Source organism: Camelus bactrianus, chromosome 23 (genome assembly GCF_048773025.1).
Source record: "Camelus bactrianus isolate YW-2024 breed Bactrian camel chromosome 23, ASM4877302v1, whole genome shotgun sequence".
Classification (NCBI taxonomy): domain Eukaryota; kingdom Metazoa; phylum Chordata; class Mammalia; order Artiodactyla; family Camelidae; genus Camelus; species Camelus bactrianus.
Window position 1 is genome coordinate 3894464 of NC_133561.1, and position 25774 is coordinate 3920237.

General features: G+C 41.6%; 1 protein-coding gene across 4 annotated transcripts; it reads left to right on the top strand.

The window, feature by feature from the left end:
• Nucleotides 1–313: 313 nt before the first annotated feature.
• Nucleotides 314–24720, top strand: F13B (coagulation factor XIII B chain). 4 transcript variants are annotated; one of them, XM_045517636.2, is made up of 13 exons: nucleotides 314–407; nucleotides 526–666; nucleotides 6523–6723; nucleotides 8541–8726; nucleotides 9517–9693; nucleotides 10060–10236; nucleotides 12823–13002; nucleotides 13091–13276; nucleotides 14165–14347; nucleotides 15734–15934; nucleotides 16643–16825; nucleotides 18468–18681; nucleotides 19848–20152. In XM_045517636.2, the coding sequence occupies exons 2-13, from the start codon at nucleotides 603–605 to the stop codon at nucleotides 19870–19872; spliced, it is 1977 nt and encodes a 658-aa protein (XP_045373592.1). In that variant the 5' UTR covers nucleotides 314–407; nucleotides 526–602; the 3' UTR covers nucleotides 19873–20152. The 4 variants fall into 4 exon arrangements, with proteins under 4 accessions (XP_045373592.1, XP_045373591.1, XP_010954591.1 ...); XM_045517635.2 differs by having other exon boundaries at nucleotides 320–412; XM_010956289.3 differs by having other exon boundaries at nucleotides 376–666.
• Nucleotides 24721–25774: the final 1054 nt, after the last annotated feature.

Here is a 25774-nt window from a genome sequence, read left to right on the forward strand (position 1 = left end):
GGATGCTGAAAACATTTTCCATAAATGATAATTTAGCACACCACTTATCTCATCGGCTATCATGGCATACAAGCCTCTCACCGGCAGACACTGCCATCAATAGTATTATTGAAAGTACTCCATCACTGCTCGGGACAATCGCTTTTCCCTTTCACAGTGCAGTCTAGACTGTACCGAATGTTAATATCAGGGACCCATTATCTCACGTACCTAAGGTCATCCTTTCATTTGATCGATGATGGTGAAGAAATCAATGGCCACAAGTGAACTTTACTCTCTGACCTTACAGTAGGGAATTCAAGTGGAAAATGTGCCCTGTTTTTTATGCAGCCTGAGTTAATGATTTGTGCTGCTCTTACTGTCGCCCTCACTGCTTAGTGTGTTCTTTGTGGACGGTGGCATGAAAAGTAATGTCAGTTAACACAACTGTGTATTTTTAGTATTCTTCTAAACTATTTTAAATGAAATACAAGGCTTGTTACAAAGGGACTTAGACGTCGTAAATAATTAACTTTTTTTTTTCAGGAGAAGTACTGTGTACTTAACAAGGGGTCCCTGGTGCTGTAGCACTGGTAACACCTTTATTAAGCACACCGCTGAAGATGGGATCAAAAGACTTGGCTGTTATTATCCTATTAATCATCTCAGGAGAACTCTATGCAGAAGGTAAAATGAACTTTTTAATATTCTTTATTGTCTAAAAATTATCAAGAGAAATTCTAACATTCATTTCTCTTGAGCATTTAATATAGTCTTTCATTTATGTATACCAATTTTATTAAGAACATATTTCTTATAAACATAATTTGTTGTAATATTTAGACAGGATTTTTTTCTTTGGGGAATATTACTGAACTATTTGCAGAGTAATATAACTTTGAAAACCAAAACAAGACAAAAAGAAAAATAAAACACCTTTTGCATGTCTAGTTCCGAGGGCATAGGAAACCAGGACCCAAATACTTTAAAGAATTTCCAGGCTACGAGCGCCAACACTTGGAATTTGTATGCTAGGCTTAATTCTAATTTCAGACTAGAACCCATCCCTAACAGCGCAAAACTTGTACAGGGCCACTTCTGCGCTCCTGACGTGAGCTAACGCGGTAACTTCGGGAAAGAAGTGGCGGCAAAGCGCCAGCAATACTCTTGCCTCTTGACACCTTGGCTTTCGTCCGGATTTATTCTTCGGTTGGAGCCGTTAAGTAGTGTTGGTAGGAGGGCCGGAGGGTTGATTTCACCAACAAAGACACTTCTAAGAGTGGGAACGGGCTTTGTCAACACTCCTGTGGGAAAACGGGTAAATCAGGACCGTCCAGACAAGTGACACCCGTGGCCTCCCGCGCTGTGGAAGGCTTCGTGGGCGGACTGCCTAGTGCGTGGGATGGCTGTGTGAGCGAGGCCAGCTGGCGGTTACTTAGGAACAGTCAGTGGCGTTCTTGGCCTTCACGGATAAGAAACCAGGCAGGTCAGTGGGTGGCAGCAAAAGGCTCACCCCAAATAGGAAACCACAGCAATAAGGCTCTTTTAAAACACTTCAGGGAATCTGTTGAAATAAAATTCCTTACAAATTATAATCGTCTTTTAATTGAATAATTTACTATAAATTTTCTACCAAGAGGCCCTGAAATTGAAATTATGAAACTGAAATGAATAGCATTCATCTTAACTGATATATTTACTTCTACGATAAGAGAACTTTTGCGCGAACAGTTTCTCTTGATTTTATTTTTCTGTTTAAATAGGGGGAAAGCAGATAATACAACTGTCTATTATCTATACCATGAAAACATTGCAATATTCTGGCTGATTTTCTAATTATTATGTGGATATGATATTAATGTTATATTCTTTACATTATATGTTATATTATTATACACATTAATATTATATTAAGAATGTATATAATATAAGGAATGTAATATATAATGTAAAGAATGTAATCTTCTTTCACACAAACAAAATGTGTCAGCTTCCTGAAGACAGGGACCACCATCTCTTATGCCCATGCTTTCCCCATCCCCATCGGGAAACTTAGGGGCCAGACTGAGTTAATTGTACTTCTCATTTCATACAATCATCACTGGCCTATGAAAGGTGTCACTTTTGCTTTTTTGATACATTTTCCCTCTTTATTCCAAACCGTGAATTCCATTTCTTGGAGGACCAATTTGGACCCACTATAATGTGTTTGATCTATCCTTAAATATGCAAATATCTTTGTAAACTATGTCTGCATTTTATATATTCTCATGAACAGAAGCTTGCCGTAGATTTTATCCCCTTACTGTTTCCATTTACTTTTATTATATAAACATATTTCCCTGCTGCTGAATCTAGTTTGTTGCTCTTGGTGTTATGTCGTATTGTAGTGTTTCATATATTTGCTTATCCACTCTCCTAACGGTGGACACAGAGTTCCCTCGAATTTCCTCCTAACTACGAGCAACTCAGAAATGAATTCTGTCCTGTCATCACCTTATTTCTCTGCGACACTTTTTCTGGCCAGTATCTACTCCTTTGTGGGACAATGGCTCAATTCTTTTTCTTGATTTCCTGATTTATATCAGATTAGCATTTTTCTCTGCCTTCTGCTTCTAAATAGTTGATTTGTGGGAGCTTTGCAGATTATACATTTTAACTTCCTGTCAGTTTTAGACATTGCAGTTTTTTTCTTCCAAACTGTGATGTGTGTGTTTTGTGAACAATACTTTTCATGGAAAGAAATCCTTAATTTTAATTTAATCAAATTCAACAATTTTGCCTTACAGTGTCTGTTCCCTGCCTCCCCCCTATGCACGTCTGAATCAGACAGTGTGAATGGTGCCTTTGTAATTGTGCACATGGAGACCTTGGTGTCATAAACTTGGAATCTTCAAAGTTTATATTCTAGTGTGCCAATTTGCCTACAACCATTCTGCTACTTCCCACATTTAATGGGGCTGTTTGCATTAAGTAGCATGTTTCCATGCTTAGAGCTTCTGCTTATTTCTTCTTTATCTCACCAGCACCTTCCTGTGTCTAGTTAAGGATATTCACTATGCAAATTTGAAATCCTTGATCCTGTTTTATTACTTGTGCTCCATTGGGCATTGATTGTCCGTTTGGCTGACTTTCTTTTATTGTGGTTCAGCTCCTCCTGTTTCTCATTATGTTTTTCTCATAAATTCACCTTCCCCAAGACATACCTGCCACTTGGACAGGTAACGAGACTTCCTGGGGCAGGACGTGCCCCTGGACAGAGAGTCTTTGAAGCCACCACCTAGGATTGGCCCTTGTTTGCTCCCCTCCCCCTTCTGTGTTCACCAGAGCACTGCTAGTTCTGAAGGGTCTTGGTTGTAAACTGTGGTGGTCTGGGTATGGAAAATGCTGAGAATCCTCAGGGTCAGGGGTGCCCCTGCACATGCTTATGATCTGCTCCGCCCCTCCATCAGATTCTGGAGGGTTCTGTTACCCATAACTCCTTGCCCACGTCCCCCAGCCCTGCGCTGGCACTGCTGTTATTTTTTGTCTCCTGGGTAGCAGGAAGGTTGACTGTGACCCCTAAGGCATTGCAGGCAGGGGAGTCCCCGCTGCCCAGCCCTTCTTCCCCACACCTCTGTGCCCTCCCAGCCCAGCCCTGAGGGACTGCTCCAGGGTTTGTTTAAGTGTTTTTATGATTTTAAGGTCTCCATCGTTAAGGATGGATTTTTTTTTAAATAAATGTCTTATTTGGAGTATAATGTACACAGAAAAGTGCAAAAATATTGCAAAAATCATAAGATCCCCTTCTATAAGTGGTTATGAAATCTTCCCGCACCCAGATCAATATATAGAACATCAATTAGCCAGAACCCGGAGCCTCTTAAATTCTCCTCTAAGGATAATGCCCAAGTCGCCATCCTGACTTCTCTGATCACGGACGACTTGGCCGCGGGGTGATGTGCCTACGGTTAGGTGGAAGGAAGCTTCCAAAGGGATGCTCTCAGGACTCAGGGCTGACGGGTCTTCCAGAACAGGGGCGGCGCTGCCAAAGCCCAGCTCCCCAGATAGCAGGGGGAAGCCTGCCCCTCACCCCCTGAGCCGGAACACATTCCCAGAAAGAGGGCAGGAGCCTCAGGAGAGCTGGGGACTGGCCTGGGCCGACGCCCTCCCTGTGGCATCCTCCTCTTCATCCTGGCCAAGGGGCAGAGGACGGGAGGAGGGCCGTCTACAGGGGACGCAGGCTCTGCAGACCACATGCCCGCAGCATGGGCGGGGATGAGCGCCAAGGGTGGGGGTCAGGGGCTCCCCTCTGCCCACCTCCTGAGGCTGGGTGCGGGATGCTGGCCTGAGGAACAGGCGACCTGCCCCCGCCTGGCCTGACTGCCGCCTCCAGAATCTACAGTCCTCGGCCTTTGGCCTCGATTCTGGTCCTTGCCTCTCAGGTCACCGAGGGCGCGTGGAGCCCAGGCCGCTGCCAGCCCAGCCCCTCCTGAGAAGCCAACCAAAGGCAAATAAAGTTATTGCATGTTTGAGTGGAGAGAAGAAAAAAAGAAAAGATTCAGCAGAGTTTCGCAGCGGGTCTGCCGTGCCGCGCAGGAGGGGTTCCGTTAGGTCAGCGTCCTCTCGGAAAGTCCTGCCCACAGCCCTGGGCACCGGGTCTTCCTCCCAGAGCACCCCCCCGCCCCCGCCCCCGCCCACTGGGTCCTGCGTCTGCGCGGAGACGGCTGCAGGTGCACAGCCTGCCCAACAGCGTCAGGCCCTATGGTCCACCGTCGACCAGCGGCAGCCTCGGCTCCATCACCCGCGGGCTGACTCTGGCTCCCGCCCGGCTCCGCTCGGCCGGCACAGCTCTCGGACCGCCCAGGGCATCACCAGAGGCCGTGCGGTACCAGCGACTGGCTGCTAGTGCTGCCCACATCCTCGCTGGAGCAGGCCTTGCTGATTCCTCCTCCCATGAACGGGTTTCATGTTGCTCTGTGGTGTGGCTGGAGCCTTGGGGCATCAGAAGGGACTTCTCCATGGTTCCGGGCCCCGGCGGTGCTTCTGAGCAGCTGTGGTCAGAAGCACTGTCATCTCTGCTGGCCTTGGAGCCAGTCCATCTCCTGCCCCATCCTGGGGCTCCTCCTTCAAACCACAGCCAAGGTCAGCCCAGCCGGAGCCACCGCACACCCAGCACCCCCAGCTGGGTGCCTGGAGATGGGGGTTGGGGGGGTGAAACAGGTGAAGGGGGTCAAAAGGTACAAACTTCCACTTATAAGTAAGTCCTGGGTCTGTAATGCATAGCATGTTGACGATAGTTAATGATACTGTATCACATCGTTGAAAGTTGCAAAGAGAGTAGATTGTAAAAGTTCTCAGAATAAGAAAACAGAACTTGTAACTATATATAGTGATGAATGTCAACTAGACTTAATGGTGGTGATCGTTTCCAGTATATACAAATACTGAATCATTATGTCATATGCCTGAAATTAGTATAAAGGTCTATGTGAATTAGATCTCAATTTACAAATCACACACTTACTCATATGTGACTGGCTTCACTCAGTCGTGTGTCTGTGGGATCTGCCCTCAGCATCCACCATCCCTGTTGCTGTGCGGTATCTCCCATGTGCACAGTCTGAGGTGCGTTTATTTTCTGCTGTCACTTGGCTGCTGTGTCTGGCTGCACAGATCTGGTTTATGCATATTCTGCTTTGACAAAAACTGCCCAACTGTTTTCTCGTGAGATGTTGCACCAGTTCATACTGACTTGCAGTGGTCTGAGAGTTCCCTCTTCCCTGCGTGTTCACCAGCCACTGAGGGAGTCTCTGTTTTCCGTGTCAGTCATTTCAGTGGATGTGCGGACTATCTCACAGTCATTTAAACTTGCGTCTCTCTGGTGACTGGTCAGGCTGAGGCTTCCTTACTAGATTTCTCACCACTTCAATGTGAAGTTCTCCCTCAAGTCTTTTAATTATTTTTTAATTGGTTGTCCATCTTTTTCTTAAAAAGCAAAACAAAACAAAAGTCATTCATTTCAAAATCTGTAACTTCAAATATCTTAAGGAGAACCTCATCTATTCTAGAATTCTGTCCAATACTGGTGGCCACTAGTCACATGTGGCTCTTGAAATGCGGCTAGTCCAAATTGGGATGTGCTGTGTCAATGCACACTGGAGTTCAGACTTAGAAAGAAAAATACTTTTAATATATTGGGTCAAATAAAACCTGTTAGAAAAATTAACTTCAACTGTTCCCTTGATTCACGTGGCTTCTAGATATTTTAAAATTACGTACGTGGCTTGAGTTATATTTCTATTAGGAAGTGCTGTTTGACAAAATCAGGAAAAGCTTCTCTGAGGAAGCAGCCTGCCCAGACTTATTCTGACTGTTAAGTGTTGGGGTTGGTGGCAGATTAATTCTGATGGAAAAGGATTGTCACAAACATGCTTCAAATATTTAGGTAATAAAAATAAGTACTGAAGTACATGCAAACACATTGAATTTTCAAATGTATTGCAGCTTGATCACAAATTGTATGGTTTTAAATGACATTTACTTGACATTTACTCATTTCAGAGAAACCCTGTGGTTTTCCAAGTGTGGAAAATGGACGGATTGCCCAATATTACTATACTTTTGAAAGATACTACTTTCCGATGAGCGTAAATCAGAATTTGACCTTCTCCTGCTTGGCCGGTCACACAACTAAAACGGGGAAACGAGAGGCTCGCACCACGTGCACAGCGGCCGGCTGGTACCCAGAACCGCGGTGCTTCAGTAAGTCGAAGGGCTTGGCTAGTGTGCGAATGTGCAAACTGATCAGCTTGTAAAAACTGGGTCCAGTGAAATAAGGCAGGTGTTTAAACCTTCGGTGGATAAGAACAAAATCATTGGCCATAGTCTTCCTTACAAAATGAAAGCATATCCTGAAATTCTGTAAATCATGTCTTTCATTAAAATGTGATCTTTTCCATCTGTTTTTAATAATACCCTGTGAAAAGGATAAGGATAATTATTGAAATTGTTGTTATCACTTTGCAAGGAACAGCACTGAGTTACTTCAAGGAATGCAAACTTATACAGATAATTGTGCAAAAGCCAGAAAAATACTTTATATTGGCCTAAGGATGAACAAATTATTATTCTAATGTTGAATCATTCAAAGCATCACCTCTCCTTGGTATGCCAACTATCTCCTCTTCGAATACCCATTGAAAAATGTTTTTTTCCTGAATTTTGAGGTCACACTTGTGAAAAAGAAGCCTGATTAGTGCATCTCAATGTTTCACGTCAGGCCATGCTGGAGTCAGACTGTCAGCTGGCTCCCATTGGGTCCAGTGGCCTCTCTCGATTGAAGGCTTCCCGAAGCCCTGTTTTGCAGAGGAAGGGGGGGGCTTTACTTGAGTCTGTTTCATTTAGAAGAGAAAGTGGATATGGTCAGTATGGCGGCTGATATGTCCAGTAAATGTGTCCATGGGGTAATTATCCATTCTATGACCTGAGGACAGACTATAAATGTGAGCATTGCACTTTTAGTGTGAGCATGGACCATAGATTAATGCTAGTAAATAAATCTCACTTATATCTAGAACATTAGGGTAAATTAAACACCCTAGGTTTATTGACTCTTCTAGATTGGAGGTGAGAGCAGTGAAGTAGGGGCCAAAGCAGGATGAGGCGGGTTTAGCACTGTAGTGTCATGGTCAAGACACACCCTCTGCGAATGGACTGCTGTCTGTGAATCCCCCTCCACGACTGGGAAGTGGCTGAAACATTCTGAACCAGAGTTTCTCAGCTATAAAATGGGAATCATGCTGCTTCAATGAGATAATCCTTATAAAGTGCTTGCCACACAGCAAGTACGACATCGATTTAAACAAACGTGAACCTTGGGCAAGTCTCTTTGCCTTTCTGGGTTGATTTGTTATGGGGTCCATGAATGAGGCTTAAAAAATGATTGAACTCCATACGATGCTAAGGTAAATGTGATATCCAACACATGACTGTTCCAAGTCTTCACTAAAATACTCTGGACTCATATGCTTTGAGTGACACGTCTGTGATTCGGTCACAGTCTATGTGGCCTGACTCTGTCTGAAGTCCTGCCACGCAGGTAGCCCATCAGATGCCGAAAAAAATGAATGAACACAGTTTTCACACTAAGTTGTCTGCAGAATGGTTTAAGGATCCACACAGTAGGTATATGTTCTTTAGTTACATGATGTTAAAAATTATCAAACACAGTGGACTCAAAAGTACCAAGAAAGTAAGTCCGAAAGAAATTCCTCTTATTTGCCATTAATGACAATTAGTTAGAGGAAGAGCTCTGGATATATTTTCTAAAATAGTTGAGGTAGGGGTAGGAATGACTCTGAGAGCTGAAGTTAGTACATACCAAGAATTTCGGTATCAAATTAAATCCACATTTAAAGAAATTTGATGCACAACATGCAGGGTATTTCCAAAATTAAACTAAATCAAGAACTTGTGGAGTGAACATTTTTTCCTCTCTCTCCTTAAAATTCCAAGAATAATGTTAAACGTTTGAGAAACTTCATTTCATCAATTTAGAAAAGAAATTTTTTTTCTCATAGAAAAATGCCCTAAGCCTGACTTGAGAAACGGCTACATCTTTGATACAAAATTATCTTACAACGTTCAAGAGAACATGCGCTACGGTTGTTCGTCAGGATATAAAACCACTGCAGGGCAGGATGAAGAAGTGGTTCAGTGCCTCCCTGATGGATGGTCCTCTCAGCCAGCCTGTAGGAAGGAACATGGTACGTGCTTAAGAGTCATCTCCTAAATCTGTAGATAAGGGCCTGTGAGTTTAGTGCTTTCTTGTACTGGTAGGCATTTTTATTTAATATAATTGTTAATATAATTGTTCTGGATGCAGGAAGTTGTTATATTATTTCTCTCAAATGCTAAGTGTTTCCTTAATCCAAGGATTCCCAACTGCTACCACACCTACTCCAGGAGTTCCTACTTTCTACTGGTAAAAAAAGGAGTTGGAGTGGAATAAAAGGAAAGAGTCTTAATGAACATATTTTTTGCAACATACATAATTATTATTTCCTTCATTAGAGAAGAATTCAAAACAATGCACATTATTTTATACTATAAACCAATATCATATAAACTTAAAAATAATCCAATAATTTGTATATATATACACACATATATACAAATACATATATATATATATATATATATATATATATATATATATACTTTGTTAACATGTTGTTAGTTGTTTAAATTATACAAATCCACAAATGGGATATCATCAAGAAACACTGCAAAAGCCTTCTCTTGAATTATGGCTTTTGGTCAAACACACGGGACTAGAATTGTAAGAACAGAAGACGGCTGGGGTTAGGACACAAGGTGCATGAGAAAAGGGAAGCGAGAAGCAGAGGGAAACTTTGACTGTTTTTCAATGTTGCCAAGAGTTGCTTCTGTCATATATTCTTAAGATTCAGGGAGAACACTTTTTGAGATTTCTTTTTAATTACTCTAGGTTTCATGATAAAGTTCATAAAACAAATGACTTTAATTTCTTTTTAGAAATGTGCTTGGCCCCTGAATTACATCATGGAAATTATTCCACAACACAGAAAACATTCAGAGTGAAGGACAAAGTACGATATGAATGTGCCCCCGGGTACCACACAGCTTCCGGGAAGAGGACGGAGGAGGTGGAATGTCACTCGTACGGGTGGGCTCTCCGCCCACGATGTGCCAGTAGGTTCTCACTTTGAACACAGCTGCTTTCACTCTGAAACTCCCTCTCGAACAGAAATGGGTACAAGTTGCCTGCTAATTATGTTCCTTCTTTTATACTTTGTTTCTGGTTTTAATGACGTTGATAGTAGGCTTTGATCATTTCAACGTCTCAAATAGGAAAAATTCTTTTTAGCTCAGATAATTTAAAATCAGAAAAGCTCAATGTTATTTAATAAATACATCAATTGACAAGCTTTTACTGTGAATAACAAAATATGGCAAATTTGCTGATTTCTAGTTCAGATGTGGCACATAAGTAGGAGGTGGATTTTGTTCCAGCAAAAAAAATAACACTTCTTTGTATTTTTATTCTTTCATTTTTAGAATTAAAATGCTCTTCCTTAAGATTAATAGAAAATGGTTATTTTCATCCTGTAAAGCAAACCTATGAAGAAGGAGACGTAGTTCAGTTTTTCTGTCATAAAAATTATTATCTCAGTGGATCTGACCTAATTCAGTGCTATAACTTTGGTTGGTATCCAGAATCTCCTGTCTGTGAAGGTGAGTTTTAAAATTTAATACTCACACAAATACAATGTCATGTCTGAATCAGCTTTAATTTCTATGAAAAAAAAAAAGTCTCTGATGACATCTAATTCTTGTCCCAAGTGATATTTTTAAAAATAAGTACTGCCTTTTAGATCAGTGTTATTTTCTGCAATCTTAAACACATTTAATCTGAAGAAATCTTAAGTTTTATATTAGTTTGTAGAGTGGATATATGTTTTAAACATATTTTTAAAAATCTCATTATAAATTTCAAATCTCTTACTATAAAGAAAAACTTTTCTTATTATAATTGATCCAGTTGTCCCCAGTTAGCAGCTATATGAAGGTACTTTCTTATTATTTGGCCACATGTTTTCTGATGTGAAAATGCTGTTTTTAAAACAGTGGGGGAAAGAGCAGAAAAAAGCAGCAGAATGTTTCCCAGAGTGAAAATGAAAAATGAGGTCATCTAGTAAGAGCTGCCCTAAAATGGAATGTCTGTGGTTACGTTGCTGTCACTGGATGTGTTCAAGCAGGTGGTGTGATCGCCCGTTAGGAGACAGCAATGCAGTCTCACGTGATCACACCTGCAGTGCTAAATGAAGGAGGTCCTGGTCCAGCAGGGGAAACAGAGAACAGAGTAACTGATACAGTGTGACAAGCGGTAGAATAAAGTCAGGTGTAAAGTATTTGAACCAACTTTAAAGCCTCCAATTGATACTGTACGGAACAGCGTGACAGAGGTGATGGATGGTGTTTGACCTGAGCCTTAAAGGATAAATGGGAGTTTGAGGATTGGGAGGGAAGGGGTAGGTGGAGGGCTTGGTCGCCTCCATTTTCTCTGTAATGTAGAAAATAGTGCCATTTTAACACGCAGGAGAAAGATGGGGAAGTAAAACTTGGAAGACAGTGGTGAGGATCTGAAACAGTTGCTGGAAGGTGTGGAAGAGGGGTGACCAAGAGCACATAATGGGATTGCACAGAACTGCTGTTATTTCTAAATGCACTGAACAATGACTAATTTTTTGTTGTTAAAAATAGTCTTTTTAAAATTTCCAGTGGTCTAATAGTAGAAAGGAAGATTATTAGCAAATTGTCTGTAGCATATTATTCCAAAAATAAATGGCAGACATACTTCTCACCAATTCCACACTCCCCCAACCCAATTAGTCTGGTGCCAACGTTCCCGCTATGTTTTCTAGTCAATAGTCGTTAGATGCAGACTAGGCAGTGTAGTGGTTCGAATAACACCTCCTGCCCTCCCAACACACCCCCACCTCCCCAAAGACACCCAAATCCTAACCCCTGGAACCAGCGAGTGTTACCTTATATGGCAAAAGGGACTTTGCAGACGTGGTGAATGTAAGGAATGGCGGTGGGAATAACATCTGGGATGACCTGTGTGGGCCCTAAAGGTAATCACATGCATCATAAGTATGAGAGAGGAAGAGGGAGATCTAACCAGAGAAGGTTGAGTGTGAGATGTGACTATGGGAGAAGAGGTCGGAGTGGGAGAGCAGAACTGAAAAGCCCAGGCGAGCGGGCAGCCCCCAGAAGCTTGAAGAGGCAAAGACGCAGCTTCTGTCCTAAAACCTCCCGAAGGAGTGCAGCTCTCCTGACTCTTCAGTTTCAGCCCAGTGAAACCGATCCTGGGCTTTGGCTCCCAGAGCTGTAAGAGAAGAGATTTGTGCTATTTTAAGGCACTACCTTGTGGTCATTTGTCACGGCAGCCATGGGAACTTAACATAGTCAGTATTTTAGAACAGTTAAGAGCAGGGGATTTTAATTCAGACACGGGTTCAGGAATAGATCCACCACTTACACATTATTCACTTACTTTGTAAGTTTTAGTTTCTCCATCAGATGGGAGATGTAATAGTCCCCACTTAGCAGTTATTTTAAGATTAAAGGAGGTAAAGAATGTAGAATGCTTGCTTCTTTTAGTTTTCTATTGGCACGTGAACCACACACTCAGCAGCTTAAAAACCACACACTGACGTTCTTTCACAGTTTCCGTGGGGTAGGGTTCCTGGTGTGGCTGAACCAGCTCCGTGTCTGTGTCTAACCAAGCTGCAGTCAGGGTGTCAGGCAGGGCTGCGGTGTCATCTGAGGCTGGCATGGGGAAGAGTCTGCTTTCAAGTTCACTGAGGCTGCTGGCAGCTTTCAGGGCTTGGCAGGGTGCTGAGCAGAGCCTTGGTCTCTTCCTGGCTGCTCACTGGTGTGCCCCCTGCCCTGTGACCCTCGTCATTTGGAAGCTTACAAGGAGACAGCTTGCTTCCTTTCAAAATCTGCAGGGAGAGGGTCTCTGGGCAAGAATGGTCTTGCAATATTATGTTGCATCAGCACGTGTGTGTTATCACACATCCCACCCTCCAGGCTGTGTTCACTGGTTAGAAGCAGGTCCTACTTCCTGCTCTTGTTGGGGTGGGGGTGGGGGCTTGACTCAAGGAAGTGCAGGTCAGGATGTGGGGATCTAAGGGGTGACCCCAGTCTGTCTGCCACAATTCTTATGGTCCTTGGCACGACAGACAATTTATGAAATCTTAGGCTTTGTGCTCTGTAATTATATGACCAAATACCCCGACATTTTTCCGTAAGGAAGAAGAAGTCGGTGTCCCCCTCCGCCTCTGCCTGCGAACTCCAACGTTCAAACGCACTCAGCCACTTACCGTCACGGGGCAGCGGTGCGGCTGTCGTGTGAACTGCACTTTGAGATGCAGGGGCCAGAGGAGATGCGTTGTGAAAATGGAAAGTGGACAGAACCTCCAAAATGCGTTGGTCAGCAACACCTCAAATCAGCTTTCCCGAAAATGAAATCTGTGGGTGGAGCTAAACGGTCTCCTCTCTTTAACTTGTCCCTTTTCAGAGGCAGGCGAGCGGGTGGCCTGCGGCGAGCCACCCTTCGTTGAGAACGCGGCGGCGCAGCCCTCCTCCGGGGGCTTCCACAGCGGGGATAAGGTGACGTACGCGTGCGCACCAGGGTACCACCTCCGTGGACCCCCGGAGATAGCCTGTCGCGGTGGGCAGTGGACCGCGCCCCCCGCGTGCGCGGGTAGGTGGGCTGCAGCGGACGCTGAGCCTGCGGCGAGCGTGTCCGTCCCGAGGCGCTCGCAGCGCGCTTGCAGCGCCGGCCCGTTGCTCAGAGGCCTTTCAAGTCGGTGCCTTTGCACAGCACCAGCTCTGCTGCTTTTCATGAGTGTGTGGCGCCTCTGTAGATCATAATCCAAGGTAAAGAGGTGGGAAACTAAAGCAAGTTTTGAATGTCCTGATGGTGGTACTTTTGCGTCGGGCCATGCTTGGCCCTAATAAGCCCTTCTGAGCCATATGCCTGGTCGTTCTGCTCCCCGAGGGGCACAGCCAGGCCACGGTACCGCTCCCGTCTGCTACCCTTCCTGTGAGCCTTCTCGTTTCTTGATCAGGTCCGGGAGGGACCTCCACAAACATGTTTACACAATAGAGAAAAGCTATTAAGCATGCTGGAGAAATGAGCAGAATGAGGGAAAGACTCTGAAGACAGAGAGAAAAACGGAAATTTTCATCCCTGGGTTGTCTGAGATCTGAGATGAAGAAGGATGAAAAGGGAAAAATCATAATGGATAGTGACTAAGGATAGTTTTAGAACTGACCATAATCTTCAGGTTAAAGAACACTGTTTACCTTTCTGTACGTCCTAAGATTATCTATATTATGATTTCTTCATAAGCAAGAAAAGTGAAAAATATGCATACTTGTTCTTAGGCAAAACGTTTGCCATTTACTTTCACTTAGTAAATTTTAACAATACTTGAGCTGAACGTTTCTCTCATTTCTGGTGAATTTAGAAATCAGTTGTCCTAAATTACATAGTACAAATATTGAAGTGCTCTTGTATGGGTAACTGTATTATATCATGATGTCCTTGTAAGTCCACGTTAATTTTAAAATAACCTCTTTTTCTTAGAAAATACTGAGAATTGTAATGCTCCCCCTGTTGTAATAAACGGGGCTGTTGTTGGTGAAGCACTGACCAGCTACACAACAGGATCCTCGGTGGAATATAGATGCAATGAGTATTACCTGTTGAGGGGAGAAAAGGTATCTCACTGTGAACAAGGAAAATGGTCACCCCCACCTGTTTGCTTAGGTAAGACAGAGAACGCATAGAACCAAAAGATTTTTTCCCTGGCTTTATTGAGATACATTTGACATAACATTGTGTAAGTTTAAGGTGTACAATGTGATAATTTGATACACAAATATATTGTGGAATTATTACCACAATAAGATTAGTTTACATATCCTTCACCGCATGTAATTTTCTTGGTTGTCGTGATGACAACATTTAAGCTTCTGGCCACTTTCAAGGGTACAAAACAATACTGCTGACTCTGGTCCTCATGCTGTAATCAGATCCCCGGAACTTATTCTGCTTGTAGAAGAACACACTGAATTTGTTTCACCCTTGTGTTTGTATTCTTTGTAATCTATTTAAAAATTTTTTTTCCTTCCAGTTTTATAGAAATATAATTGACATACAGCATCTTTATACTTTTTGGGGGAGAGTGGTTAGATTTTATTAACAGATTTATTTTTTAAATGGAAGCACTGGGGATTGAACCCAGGACCTTGTGCCTGCTAGGCAAGCACTCTGCCACGGAGCTGTACCCTCCCCCTGTGTTTGTATCCTTATGTGATTTTCATATAATGTTTTATGCATGGAAAAAATGATTTTGTATAAATTTTTTTTCAAATATTGTCCCTTATCAGTTCTGTAAGCAAAAAATCCCTAATATCTTAGCGTTTAGGAGTGTACTAGTTGTTGCCCCACTACTTTTTTAAAAAATTGTGGCAAAATAAGAACAATAAAACTTTACCCGTTTAACTGTCATTAAGTGTGCATTTCAGTGGCATTAAGTATTTTTATATTTTGGGGTCTGATTACATTGTGTTGCCTTTCTCCTAACTGAAATTTCCCCTTAGTGCAGTCCTCAGGGTCTCTCAGCTGTCCTCAGAATGCTGAGGAGCACTGAGAAGAATAATCAGTCTACTGCTTTCCCCGGGAGAGCGTGGGGTTAGTAACTTTCTTTGCCACTGCTTCCTCGATTGAATGGTCACCTTTGTTTTCTCTTGTTGAGCAAATAAAAACATGTTTTATTCACTGATGTGTACCGAGTGGTAAGCGTTCCACAAATATTATACAACTAAATGCATTTTCTAGCTCAAGAGTTTTATTTTTTAGGAAGGAAATTATGATGAACGTAAGTGGTTGATGGTTCTAATTTATTTTGTTTGTTTTTAACGTTTCAAATTAAGTGGTTTTAATTTATGATACAATGAAGAGAATATGAAACATAAATTCATTTGATAGCAATAAAGGATCTACTTTGTTATGTATGTGTGCAGAGAGCTTTAATGATGACAGATGGTCCATATAAAATACAGCTTTTGATGCTTATCACCATTTTTATTGTAACAATGTGTCACTTTCATATTTTTCCAGTGAGTTTTAAAAAGAGCCTTTGTTTTACAGAGCCGTGCACTGTGAATGTGGACGACATGCGCAGAAGTAACCTGGAGATGAAGTGGCAGTATGAAGGGAAGATCTTACACGGAGACTTGATCGATTTTGTGTGCAAGCAGGGATATGACTTGCCCCCACCAACTCCGCTCTCGGAGTTGTCTGTGCAGTGCGACAGAGGACGAGTGAAGTATCCCTTATGCGTTAGGAAAGGTAAACCAATAGCGCTTCCTGACAACGTCTCAGCCGATCAACATCACCGCTTGGGTTCAAGGCAGAAGTCAGTCATCTGCTGCCCGCCTTGTCTGTACAACTGGGAACCATCTGGTCCATTTCCAGTCAGCACATACACTTAATAGGGTGGTTCTGCTGACACCCTTCAATTCTAGGAGTCAGTTTTATAAAGGGAGAAATCATGAGGCTTTGTAAATGTCGCCGGACTGTCACAGGACGGCTCGCCCTCCTGCGGGCAGTCAACACCCCTGTGAACCTCGCTCTCAGCGGGGTGTCCTGGGGAGCGGTCGCAGGGAGGGCTGGATGTAAGGGAGAGATTCTGTGTACTCCCTGGATGCGGGACGGTCACTTTTACCAAGAAAAAAGGGAAGAGAATACATACAGAAAGCATGGCTTCAAGAGGGGTCTTCCACACTTTCACTCTGGGCTGACGGAAACGGAAAGATGCAATCATGATTGTTAATACTTTGCTAGTTTTAAATGTGCATTTCATACGACAAGATTCGAATTGTCATCATAAATTTTATGGTATGAAGTTATGGCAGAAATGCCCTCAATATTTAAAAGTCACTTGAGCGTTGTCTTAAAACCGCCCTTACTGAAACACCTGCCCTTGTTTCTGCAGCAACTGTGGAAGCGCTGGGTGCCTGTCCTAGCGACTCATGACTTTAACGATTATTTTTGCAGAATCTGAAAGAACGTGTGCATCTCCCCCACTTATTAAGAATGGAGTCATCAAGGGGTCAACGGCGGGCACCTATGAAAACGGCTCCTCTGTGGAGTACAGGTGTTTCGAACACTATTTCCTGCAGGGGTCCCGGGAGGCCTACTGCTCCGAGGGCGCGTGGACGGCGCCGCCGCTGTGCTTAGGTACGTGCGCTCTCTGCTTAGCAAAACCGAACCGCACCTTTCCCTTTCCCTTTCCGTTCTCTCTTGAGTTGCTGTAACACTAACATAATGCTCACTTGGGTGCATCTGTGTGGTTTTATTAGTGTGCCTGTTTAATGACTGGCTTCTCTTCTTTCCTGGAGACCACACATAACCAGAGCCCAGCTCGATCTAGTGCTTTCTGAGCACAAACCGCACAGCGGGCACTGGTTTGGTGGGGGCTTTGGATGAAGAAGCCGTTGGTGTGACTGGCGCGCCACGGAAAGCACGAGATCGGGGCTGGGCGGGGGCCGAGATGGGAAGGGCCTGTTTTCAGGTTTTCCAGTTCTCAGGAGAAGTGCTGGTCTGGTACAGGCTTCTCTGTCACAGCTGAGAGCAGAAGTTCCGTGGATCAGTTTGTAACTAGTTTTAATTTAAACTGCATGTTTTGTAGAACAATGACCTTCTACATGACAGCACCGTTTGGCCTCATTTTCAAAACAATTTGGCTGCGACTATAAAGACCCTATTAGACTCTTTCTAGTAATCCCTGTCCACTCGTCCCCCATCTGGAGCACGTCCGGCGCAACGTCGGACACGTGGCATCTGTGAATGCTTGTCGGGAGTGACTGGGTAGAGTTCTGATGTGTCACGGTTACAGGTTTGATACGCTGTGTTAGCAAATCTGGACCTTTCATTGCTCTCAGAAGCCACGGCTTAGTGCTGGGGCACCCAGGAGGCAAATGAGAACACAAGTGGCCCCATTTTCTGAAATGATTTGATAGTTGACATTTTAAAAATACCTATATTTTTATCTTAAAAAAACAAAAAAGTTTGTTGGATATCCTTATACTTAAGTTTTTATTTTGTTTCGTTTTAATGCACAAGGAGAAGGTCACAATAATACTGTCAAAGCTTAGAATTTAAAGCATCTCAGTCCAATCTTGATATTTCTTAATAATGGGGAATTTAAAAGAGAAGAAATTGTCAATTACTTTGGATACCCTTTATGCATCAGGTCATAAAGTCTGAGTCAGTGTTGAGTATGCAGCTTATTTCTGCATTTCCAAAAAAATACTATCTGTCCAATAATCAATGATTTGTCTCGTGGGTATTTTATTTGAACTTTCTGAAGAAGAAAAAGGAAAAAGAATGTGATTTCAGTGACTATGGGTAACTATCAGTATTCTTTAAAAAAAAAAACACCTGTTTTTGTTTTCTGTCTTTGAAAAACTCAGTAACTGACAGGACGTACCCTTTTTCCAAATTCAAGGCAACAGACATAAATGGCAGACTGTTTTCTGTGAACTTTGAACATATTTTCTTTTAAATTTTTATTTATTTATTTATATTATTTATTTATGTTTTATTTTGGGGGGTGGGAATTAGGCTTATTTGTTTGTTTATTTAATGGAGGCACTGGGGATCCAACCCAGGACCTCGTGCATGCTAAGCACGTGCTCTGCCCCTGAGCTCTACCCTCCCGACCAGTGAGCATGTTTTCTGCCTTGAACATTAACCCTAACTAACTTACCGGCAGCTCTCATGCCTGGGAGCTTTAAGGTCGTCATGAAGGTGACTCAGTGGCTCCTGTTAGTGCTGAGGTGCATCAGGATAGTTTTCTGCTCCTTTTTCTTTTTTTCAGAGCCTTGCACCTTATCTCTCATCACAATGGAAAATAATAATTTACTCCTGAAATGGAATTTTGACGATAGGCCTTATATTTTCCACGGCGAGTATGTTGAGTTTCTTTGTAAGAGAAATACTTTCATATCCGACTTCCCTAGCATGGGCTCTGAGCTCCGAGTGCAGTGTGACCGAGGGCAGTTAAAGTACCCGAGGTGCATTCAGAGAGAAAGGTAAGAGAGGCTCGTGCCTGCAGCTGGTTTGTTTTGTTTTGCTTTGCTTTCCTTGGTCAGACTTATTCATGAGATTTATTATGTTACACATTTCAGAAATATCACATTCTCCAGTACTTTTCCTTTATGGTCATTAAAAAGGAAAAAAATTTATGTTTTGTTTAACTTTTTAAACCAAGTGAACTCCTAGAAGTATTAATTCAACAAGTTTTCTGTGTTGTCTAAAGTCAAGGCCCTGTTTGCTATTTGACATTTGTGACACTTTGGCAGTCGGGTAAATAAATCCATTTATATGAGCAATATTTAATGTGGAAAAACTAACCTATAAGTGCTGAGATAAGAGAGAAGCACATTTTCTCCCACTTCCCAGTCGAGGTTCAGGAATACATAGCAGCGAACTGGAAACACAGCTGTAGAAACGTTCTTCTGAAGGAAGAGCATGTTAGTAACAATGATTAAAATTGTGGTACTTTGTTTCAGAAACACAATTCTATACAAGATTTTGGACTTTCCTTCTGAAGTGTTTCTGATGTACCAATTTAAAAAGTAGATTTTCTACTACTTGATCAATCGAAAATAACCCCTTTCCTTTTTAAGAAAAATATTAAAAGAATGCAGTGAAATAATGTCATTCATTTCATGGGATCATATTTTGATCCTTTTGAAGATACATTATAAAATGGAAATTACACTCTGTGTTCAACTAAAATATTTTTTAAATGATTTATGGCGAAGTGCATATGGTACTTTTCTAGTGGCTATCAACAATGAGCTTTATGAACTACATAAGGAGGTCAGCTTTTTAGATACTTTGAACACTAGAAAAACTTTATAAGACAAACACAGGTGGAAACTTTTATTTTTAATTGTGGTAAAAACTGTGGTAGAAAAATTTATGTGTTATTTACATGTTTTAGTATATCCTGTCTTTCTCAATTCTTAGAGAAAAAGAAATAAGTAACTTAGACAAAAATTAAAATGTTATTGTAGTTAATGAGTTTTAAAAAGAAATTGGTGGTATAATTTTCTAAGGATGGTTACTTGCTTTTGTCAGTACTTCCTTAAAACAAGGACTAATTATCTGAAATGTTGAAGGGCTAAGATTGTAATAAATACTTGATCAAAAATGATGTTTATTTCAACTCCTCCCTTTCTTTCTTATCAAGGATGTTGTCTTATCAAGAACCCTAAAAGACATAAAAATGAATGGCAGAAAGAAGAATAGTATGTCAGCACATCACAAAATCCTTTATAAAACATAATTGTTAGAAGAAAAATGTTGAATTAAAAACCTCTAAGTTTTTGCTTGCTTGAAGAGTTGAATCTAACGTGTTTATGCTGAACATTTTCTTTATTTATAAAGAAAAGGCAGAACATGTTGTTTCATTTTTGGTCTGGATAATTTGACATGCGACCTAATCTTTGTTACATGTCTTTGATCTATTAAAAAATCAACCTGCACATCAAAATATTTCTGGTTCCTAATGCCCACTCACTGGACTATACTGTTGTCTTGAATATCTGTGCAAAAATTCACATTTGACCTTACTGTCTTCACTAATGTTAGCATTTTCTGCTACCTTCAACTCAATATTTATGTCAACACCAAAGAACCGAGCACACTTGGGCTGAGAAACTATACATTATGTTGGAGGACTTATTTTATTAAATTCAGAAGAGACTGCCCTTCAGACTTCCTAAGTGTAAAGAACTTTTGAAATCAACTGTTCTGTTAGTGCCGAGGCTAATAATCAAACTGTGAGTCAGCAAGCTGTCCTGAAATGAGATGCTTACAGGGGTTTTCACAAAGACACCGCTGACTGCAGTGAGGACAGACGGGGCCGAAGGAGCAAAGTGCAGGTTGGGGGAAAAAGCTTAGGGAAATCATCATCCAAGGACACTATGACAGCTTTCCCACTGCGGGGGGCGGGGGGCGGGGAGCAGGGCTGGTGCTAGGCAGCCTGGCGCAAGAGAGACTTAGGATGTGAAATCGTCACAGATGATTAGATGGGGTGGGAGGTGAGGTGGAGGACTGAGGTTTCTGGCTTGACTAAGGGGATGGGATGCCCACTGAAGCGTGACAGGAGGAGCTGGGGGAAGACATGATATGCGGGAGCGGGGGTTAGCACGAAGATGTTAGTTTCAGAAAGGTTCTGTTTAAGCTATTTGTGGGGTGGTCAAGTAAATGTTATGAAGCAAGCCGTTGACTCCTGCGGTCAGAGCTGTGGTCAACCACCCAGATTACCTTCACAAACAAGACGTAGCTCTCAGCTGCTGGGAGCTCTCCACGGTCAGCTCCGGAGGAGATGGCCTCATGGAAGAGAACCTTTTCTCCCAAGGTTATAACCTCTTCCCAGAGTGCCTGCACCAATGGCTGGTCAACAGGCGTTATAAAGACCCCACACTCCTACTCAGGACAGCCCCACTCCAGAGCTCCCCAGAGAGCTGGCTGATACCACTGGTTGAAACTTCATTGCAGCTCACCCTCTCTTACCTGCTTCCTTCCTCTCCCGTCCACAGGTGTGGATTCTAATAGTCCTCCCAGAAAACCTCCCTGGCTCTTAATTTCCATCGCAAAGCCTGTTTTCCTGGGAACCCAACGTGTTGCTTTTTAGAGAACTTTATGTTGCAGGACAGTTTTTATCACGGTGACTATGAAAGCACACTTTGCTTAGGTGATGTGCCATCCTTGTGGGACAGGGTTTCTGTGACAAAGATGAAAGGGTGGCTAACCCAGGGATGCCCCTAGGGCGTTCCAAAGCTCAGAGTGGCGCGGCCCGCTTCTGCACAGGGAAACTTTAATTTTTCAAAGGGACGTTAAGAATTCATAGACAGCTGTCTATTTCTTTGTTAAAAAAAAAAAAAAGGTCAAAACATTGGAGAACATCACACATTAAAACTGGATTCAGGGCAACTCAGCATGATTTCTTTGGAGGAAAAATGGAGAAAACGGGAAGAGTAAAAAGTCAAACATAAACTGGGAGGGTTGCCTAATACTTCTTCTCAAACGCAAATTGAAGACCAGTTATTAGACAACAGGCTGGTTTCAATCTGACAGAGATTTTAACTTATTTTTATATACGTTCAAAAATAACTTGAGAGAAAAATAAGAATTCAGTTATGTATTTATTTAGCATCAAGTCATTTTTTTCTATAACCAGATATCATAAGAATTCCAAGTTTTAAACTGATTTTTTTCCCAAATATAAGAGCTACTTGTCAGCATTGTAAACAGCTCAAACAATACAAATGTAAATAGAATAAAGAAAGAAAATTTTCTTTATTCTTCCCAACACGCTGGATCTATTTCCTCAGTTCAGAGATTAGCCCTGAAAATAATTTGCTCCATGTCTTTCAGACGTAAATATACCCACTTCAGTGTGTATTTATATACACACATGCATATTTTAATTTATATATATGAAGTGAGATATATAAATATTATATATCATAGTGTGTATATTGTTCTAAGACTTTCATTTTTACCTATTTTTACCTATCACCTACAGACCTGTCACCTTATCAGTTTATGTGGATCGATCTATTCTCTGATTGATGGACTTCGCAATCGTTTTATCTTCCTCACTTCCCTCCTTCCTTCCTCACTCATAGGTTGTAAGTGGAAATCAAATAAAAATAATGTAAAGCTGAAATGAAATAGTAGAATCCTAAATATATTTAAAAGAACAAATGTAAACACCGAAAAAGATCTTAATATTCAATAAGCTTAGATGTTGGAGGAGAGGGAGGGGAGGAGAAGGAAGAAGTCGTGAGCTGATGATATTGTTTCCCAGGAGAGGAACAGACAGACGTTGCCCCAAAGTTGAGGTATTAGTAAAAGAATTAGCATAAAGATGACTTTTCTCTTACCTCTCAGGAAATTCCAAGGGTTTGGAGAGCTATGAGCCAGGAACTGCGGATAAAAACCAAAACAGAAAGACACAGAAAACAAACAGAAGAGGAAAGCGGGTGGGGAGGGATAAATTGGGAATTTGGGATTTGCAGATATTAACTACTAAATGTAAAATAATAAACAGCAGGGAACTATCATCAGCACCTTATAATAGCCTATAATGAAAGAGTATGAGAAGAAATACAGGTACGTACGTGTAACTGAGTCACTAAGCTGTACACCAGAAACTAACACAACATTGTAAGTAGGCTATACTTCAATTAAAAAAAAGAAACCACAAATATGTATTTCTCATACATTTTTGGTCATCTGAATGACCAAATGTGTATTTTTCCTGTGACTAACCCAAGCCCACTGTAGAACGCACACACCGAGTGAGCCCCAGCGTGAGCGTGGATGTTGCGCTGCCCTTGCCCCCTCATGTAGCAAGTACCCCATCTGGGCTGGGAAGTTGGTAGTGAGGGAGGCTGCGGGTGTGGTGGGAGGCAGGGACTACATGGAAACAATCCGCACTTTCTGCTGTTTTGCTGTGAGCTGAAAACTGCTTTAGAACATAAAGTTTATCTTTTAAGTGAAAGTAATCCGTACGATACATAGTATGATCAGCTTGTCCATTTTCCGTGCTGGACCGCCACCTAAGAACCCCCGTGGGGCCCAGCGGGTGGAGTGGTCTCTGTCTGGAACTCGCCAGATAAAGGCGTTCTTGATCTATTTTCTGCTGTGGGTTCCTGGCAGTTTTGTGAAGCTCCTGGTCCCTTCCCAGAACAATGTTTTCAAATATAATGAAACCACAATTACCGTATTTAAGTACAGTTGCTATCAAAAGTGTTCAATATGTGGTATTTTAATACACCAAACCCTTGCTTGTCCCCCACCCCCAAATTTAGTGTTAGAAAATCCCCGTCTGATCTGGAGACGTGCCTTTCCAGCGAGAGGACGTTTCCAGCCTCCCTGGAGGCTGGTGGCCGCAGGACTACCCAGCGGTGAGCTGGTCACCTAAGGGGGCATCAGATTAGGAAAAAGTAAATTTTAACAACAACCAAATGCTTGTAGATTATGTTTTGAAATGTTGTATAATTAATGTATATATATAGTTGCATTTTAATAGAAAGCTTTTAGAAAGATTATGATTTTCTGTGGTTCTTCCACATTGTGGGCATAAGAGAAAAATATAAACATAGATTTAAAATGGTGGAATGTTCATAAATTTGGAGTGTTTGTAACCACTGCTAGCTGAACGAGGAAAGGAGGAAAAAGGGCCATTTACCACATAGAATAGCTTAGCATGACCTTGCTCCGTGTGCAGTCACTACTGTGGACACTGCGTGTGTTAGAGACAGACGGTCAAGACTCTCCAGCTGAACTGCTGGGTCCACGTTTATCGTCCCCACCTAACAGGCTGTGTGACCTTGGAAAGCGTAACTAGTTTTCTAGTGTATGAACTAGGAGTAACAACTCGACGAAGACGTTGTAAGGTTTCATACAGCTTATACTTACAAGGTGCTAAAAATAGTACTTGGCTAATGTTAACAAAAATTAGCTATTATGGAAAAGAATCTGAAAAAGAATATATATATATTAAATATAGATATATCTGAATCACTTTGCTGTATACCTGAAACATTGTAAATCAACTATACTTCAATAAAAAGACTAAACATTTTAAAATTAGCTATTTAGATTGTTTCATAATCTTATTTTATCCTAAAATATTCATCAGGTTGATGTTTTATTAGTCCATAAAAAAGATTATGATTATTAATTAATTTAATATATTTTTCTACTTTCAGATCCATGTATAATATCTGAAGAAAACATGAATAAAAATCACATACAGTTAAAGCTGAAAATGACAAAAATATTATGCAAGAACAGAGGAAATCATCGACTTTATGCATAAAATAGGGTGTAGCGCAGATACGTCAATGCCACCGTTTCGAGCGGTGTGTTGGGAGGGGGTGGGGGGCTGCCCCAGGTGTGCGTAAACAGGCACTGCCACCCAAGCGTGTGGCCACCGCCCAGCCAGCCACCACGCTTACTCTCTTGCTAAGACCACTTTTGATATTTTTCTGCTGTTCACTACTTTATTGCAAGAAAATAAAACTGACACGAGTTTCTTTTTTCAACTTTGTATCTTCTCACGCATATGTTAAAACAAATTAAACCATTAAACTTGTACCAAGACGATATTAACTATTTTTACCTTAGTCCCTGATACTAGACTACTTAACAACAGACTAATGAGCTCAGGAATGGCGGTGATGACTATATGGCCTTCTCCATATTGAACAGTACATTTAGACATTCAGACAAAACCAGTGAGCTTACAATTTATTTGGGGAAATATTGCAAACATAAAATTAGGTATTAAAATAGCAAGTGAGAACATCCACACTGGGGCCTAGAAGAAGAAGGACAATCCAGTCCCGAAGTTAGCAGGACGGGAAGAGCAAAGACCAGGCAGAAGTAAATGCAATCATCATAGGTTACAAAATTGAGACTTGCTTTTTTAAAAAGATAAAATCAACAAATCTTTACCTAGACTATGAAAAAAGATTTAAATGCATAAAATCAGAAATAAAAGTGGCAACAGATATAACAGAAATACAGCAGCACGTAAGAGATTACTATAAACAATTATATAGCAACAAATTGGATGACCTAAAAGAAATGCATAAACTCCTAGAAAAATATGACCTAGAATCACAAATAAATAGAAAATCTGAACAGACCAATAACAAATTATGGTTTGAATTAGTAATCAAAATCTTCCAACAAAAAAATGCCCAGAACCAGATGGTTTCCCTGGTGAACTCTACCAAACATTTCGAGAAGAATTAATGTCAACCCTTCTCAAACTCTTCCAAAACACTGAAGAGAAGGGAAGACTTCTAAACTTATTTTCAGGCCAGCATTAATCTAATATGAAAGCTAAATAAATGATGCTACAAAAAAGAAAACTTAAAACCTAATACCACTGATAAACATAGATGCAAAATTCCTCACAAAATACTAGCAAACCAAGTTCAAGAGCACACCAGGAGGACCACTCACACTGATCAGGTGGGTTTGTTCACAGGTCGCTAGTTTGGTTTGAATACGCATATCAATATGTGTGACACACCATAACAACAGGGTAAAGGGTATAAATATCATATGATACTCTCACCAGATGCAAAA